Genomic DNA, 4746 nt, shown 5'->3' with positions numbered 1-4746 from the left:
TGCGAGGTCGCACCGCGGGTTCTTGCCTTCGGCGTCGTGAGGGCAGAGCATGAACTGCGCACAAGCGACGAGGACAGACTCGGGGCACTGGCCACTAGGAAGGCAGCCCTCGCACGAGATCCACTTTGCATCGGGCGCGACGCCGACACCGTTACCGCCGACCGAGGTCCCGACCGTGTGCGTACCGTGGCCGTTGTTGTCGACAGGCGTTGGCGATCGCCCCTCGGGTTGGAACCAGCCGTTGAGGCTGCGGAAGTTGCCCTTCAGCGCTTCGTGGGTGACACGAGCGCCCGTGTCAATGGACCCGACGACGACGCCCTGTCCACGGTAGCCCTTGGCCCACACCTCAGGCGCCTGAATAATGTTGAGGCCCCATTCCGTGGTGTTGGCAGCAACGACTTCGGACGTCGAGATCTCGGAGGTGATGAGGCGGCCCATGGCTTCGGGGCGGACGAAGGCAACCTCAGGCAGGTTCGCGAGAGCATTGATAAGGTCCTTTTCGGCGCTCTTGATAAAAAGCGCGTTGCTGATCCAGAGCTGGGTAGGCTCGGCTGTCGACTCAAGCTTGGAGCTCTGGATGAGCTTGAGGGCGGATGCTTGCGCCGAGGCGGCGTGGTCGACGAGGGTCGACCGGACGAGCTCGGCGCGTTCTGCACGCGACGCCAACGACGACGCTTCGAGCTTTGGTGCGGCAAGCGCCTCTTCGGCAGTGCCCTTGAACTCGACGATGATGTTTTGAGCAACCGTGGAGGACTCGAGCTTCTGAAGAAGCTTGGGGTGGATCTTGGAAACGTCAGCGGCAACGGCACCAGCGATGACACCAGCGATGAGTGCGCGAGCGACAAAGACCATGATGCTTTCTTTGTGGCGAATTGAATAATATGAGTTGATGCCCGCGAGCAAGGCTTATACATTCTCAGATACGAGCCAAATCAGATCCGATTTGCGTTCTCAGGTATTGCGCATCAGAAAATTGACAGGTGGCGGTACCCAGAGCCCTCGAATCCATGAGTCCCACATCGAGTTCGACAATATGTCAACATTGTCGAATTTCTACGCACGAGACCTTGCTCTGGATGGCATACATTATGAGTACCGTATGAACAATAGCTTTCTATAGCTTTCTTGCGTTTTCTTCCAACCTAAGACGCTTGAACAAAGCATGGGTCATTAGACTGCAGTGTATCTTGTCGATAGGCTTTCTACACGTGTCTTCACGTGGACGTCTGTGTCGAAGCCATCATCTGACAACTGCAAAGCTGGTGCGGTTCGTACAGTAGCTCGTTGTGATGGAAAATTCCAGAGCATTACGGTAGCAACAAAAACGAACCTAAAATGCACCCTTGCTAAAATCACAGCAACGATGCAACAAGGCTGTGAATCCGCAGAGTTCGGGTGTTGCATTAACCGTGCGTATCGCGATGCACTTCGAGTTTTGGCACAACCACGGAAGCGTTCGAAGCTACTCGGTAGGACGGCGAGCCTAATCTGATTTGTTGGGATTAGATCGAGTAAACCCATGTAACGTTTGAGAGTGGCAGTACGTCGTCTGGTACGTCGTGCGGCCAACAGCAACCGTGAGGAAACGATGCGCCAGTTTACCGGTATTGTGCCTGCCATGCCCAAAGATGATAACGCCTATTATAGTTTAGTATATCCAATACGGGTAATACGTTCACGAACAGACCAGGGGTACATTATACCCTGGCTCGAGCCGTACAATTGAGGAAACGTCGGTGCACACTCGTCAAACGAAATCATTTTACTTAAGCATCATTCAAAAGCGATTCACACGTTTGCTCATGATATCAGTCTATTGACGGTAAACCAACTACCACATGTTATTATCGATTTATAGCAAATCAGCAGCTAGCCTTGATCTTCTCGATGGCACGCAAGATGTTCATGCGGCCGTAGCCAAAGTTGTTGTTCGGGTACTTGTCGCCCGGGAGCCCACCGCACGTGAGCGGGTCGTTGATGAGAGACTTGGTCTCGACCGTCTGCGTCAAGAGCGAGTAGACTTCGTCGTACGTGATGCCGGGCTTGGCCGACACAAGGAGCGCGATGGCACCCGTCACGTGAGGCGTCGCCATGCTCGTACCACTCAAGCTCGAGTACGACGTATCGCTCGTCTTGTAGCTCGAGCGAATGCCTTGGCCGGGCGCCGAGATGTCGGGCTTCATGCGGCCAAACTTGTTCGGGCCCTTGCTGCTGAACGTCGCAAGACCGTCCTTGTTGGTCGTGGCACCGACGCCAATGACGTTGTCGTAGTCGCCGGGGCTGAGCACCGTGCCGCACTTGGGGCCGCTGTTGGCGTTAGCGAAGACTGGGATGATGCCAGCCTTGCGCCACGCAGCCATCGGGCCCTTGTAGTACGGCACGTCCGGGATCTCGTCATCGTCGCCCCAACTGTTGTTGACGACGTGGGGTGCGAGGTCGCACCGCGGGTTCTTGCCTTCGGCGTCGTGAGGGCAGAGCATGAACTGCGCACAAGCGACGAGGACAGACTCGGGGCACTTATTAGTAGGCAAGCATCCCTGGCACGAGATCCACTTGGCGTCTGGTGCCACACCAATGCCGTTAGCTCCGACAGACGTGCCGACCGTGTGTGTGCCATGACCATGAGGATCCACAGGCGTTGGCGATCGCCCCTCGGGTTGGAACCAGCCGTTGAGGCTGCGGAAGTTGCCCTTCAGCGCTTCGTGGGTGACGCGGGTGCCAGAGTCAATGGACCCGACGACGACGCCCTGTCCACGGTAGCCCTTGGCCCACACCTCAGGCGCCTGGATAATGTTGAGGCCCCATTCCGTGGTGTTGGCAGCAACGACTTCGGACGTTGAGATCTCGGAGGTGATGAGGCGGCCCATGGCTTCGGGGGCGGACGAAGGCAACCTCGGGCAGCTTCGCGAGCGCTTGAATGACGTCGCGCGTGACGCCCTTGGCATACACAACGTTGTTGATCCAGAACGACGAGTGCTCCAAGGGTTTCGACGACTCTAATTTAGAGCTCTCGAGGAGCTCTAGCGCACTGGCTTGAACCGACGTTGCGTGGTCTTCAAGCGCCGACTTGACAGCCTCTACGAGCTCTGCACGCGACTCGATGGACGCCGACTCCAACTTGGGACTGACGAGCACCTCGTCGGCCGTACCCTTGAACTCGATCGCGATCGTAATGCCGTCGATGGTCTCGGTTTCGAGCTTCAGGAGAAGCTTGGGGTGAATCTTGGTGTTATCAGCGACGACGACACCGACGATGGCCGCAAGAGCGAGAGTGCGGGATAGATGGACCATAGGGCTTTTGGTGAATAGCGCCAAAGAAAAAATGATGAGGGTCTCACCGCAAGAGGCTGAGGCGCTTCAGCTAAAACATGAACAAATACAGTGTACACAGCGACTCGCGCCTACCAGAATGTTCTCAGATCCACGCGGTGCGCGCTTTTCAAATACCACTGTGAAAGGGGTACGGCAGACGACCTGCAGAGCACTGCACTAAAGCACTAGAATTACCATTGTTTAAAGGTTGGACAGCGATTGGCAAACCGCTATATATACGATTAACGTATATCGCACGCACTGCTGGCATGCACTTGGGCGTGTCATTTTGGAGAAAGTCGCGCGCTTATGTGATGAGGACGCGACGGACATATGGTTTGGTTCCAGATGACAGATTGAGCCGTGCAACTCAGATTACCTTGCAGTCCAAGGTAATCTGAGTTGCCCGAGCGGCACGGTACATGAGGTCGGTCACTCGGTACGATGGGCTATTGCCATTTCACGAGTACAGTACTAACCGTCAGCATTGACAAACTACGTACGTTTTTCCTATAAAACCCCTTTCCAAATAAACATGCCCAGAGAGTGAATATATCTCTTAAAAAGTACCTCGCTCCCCTGGCGTGGCGAGTACCCTTTAGGATGTGGGGAGATAACACTTTGTGCCTTTTAAAATCGAAGAGGAGAAGGGAAAAGGAAGAGGGAAGTTCGACGCTCAAAAGGCGCGATCAATGTCCCTTCGTTGTGGCGGGCGTCCCACTGGCAGTGGCGCGATCGCCATGGAGTGCTCCATTTCATCGCGGATACAAATATCAAGTGTGCCTTTAAAAAATTTCTTAAAGGTACACTTGCAATTTGTATGCCCTCCCACCTTGGGCAGCAGCTTCAGGCGATCAGCCAATGCCTGGTCTCGAAAAATCGACGAGCCAATGCCTAGTCTCCTTTGATGCGGATCAATCGATGACGCGCAAATCGATGACGCGCAAATCGATGACGCGCAAGCAACAAGCATGGTGCTGCCTTCGTCAAAGACATCACTAGCAGTAATTAATATCGATCTATATTCGCCATTGCATGGCTGCTACGTCCAGAAATGTATGGGATGTGACAGCAATTGTACAAATGTGGCGTGGCGCCACGCAGAGTTGCCATGTCTTGGGATCGCGCGCTGCAAGTGTCGCTCCAAGCTGTCGTCGAGAGTCGTAGTCGTGTAGTGGTCATCGAGACGTGGTAGCTCATTGAGCTCCGAGCTCGGCGCTGGAAATTTCGTCTGGTAGGATGCCACTCGTTGCGCTCGCTTGGCCGCCACGCGACAGGTGCGCGCGAGCTGTGCGCGTGTGGCTTGGACAGCACACTACGAAAGACAAGCACGACCGGCCATTGAGGTCGCTCACTCGCACGCGCATCGTCGGCCGCTTGCCGCGGAGCTGCGGCAGGCCATAGCTCTGTAACTGCCGATACAACGGCCGCAAC

The 4746-nt window shown here is 55.3% G+C and overlaps 1 protein-coding gene across 1 annotated transcript; it reads right to left on the bottom strand.

Moving 5' to 3' along the window:
- Positions 1–1862: 1862 nt before the first annotated feature.
- Positions 1863–3291, bottom strand: SPRG_12330 (hypothetical protein; the record flags this gene model as incomplete). The annotated part of the gene is made up of 2 exons (XM_012351690.1): positions 1863–2843; positions 2893–3291. The coding sequence occupies 2 exons, from the start codon at positions 3289–3291 to the stop codon at positions 1863–1865; spliced, it is 1380 nt and encodes a 459-aa protein (XP_012207080.1).
- Between the last annotated feature and the right edge of the window lie 1455 nt (positions 3292–4746).

Source organism: Saprolegnia parasitica, assembly GCF_000151545.1.
Source record: "Saprolegnia parasitica CBS 223.65 unplaced genomic scaffold supercont2.84, whole genome shotgun sequence".
NCBI classification, from domain to species: domain Eukaryota; phylum Oomycota; class Saprolegniomycetes; order Saprolegniales; family Saprolegniaceae; genus Saprolegnia; species Saprolegnia parasitica.
Note: the sequence above shows the minus strand (reverse complement) of the source record. Positions and strands in the feature narration are given on the sequence as shown.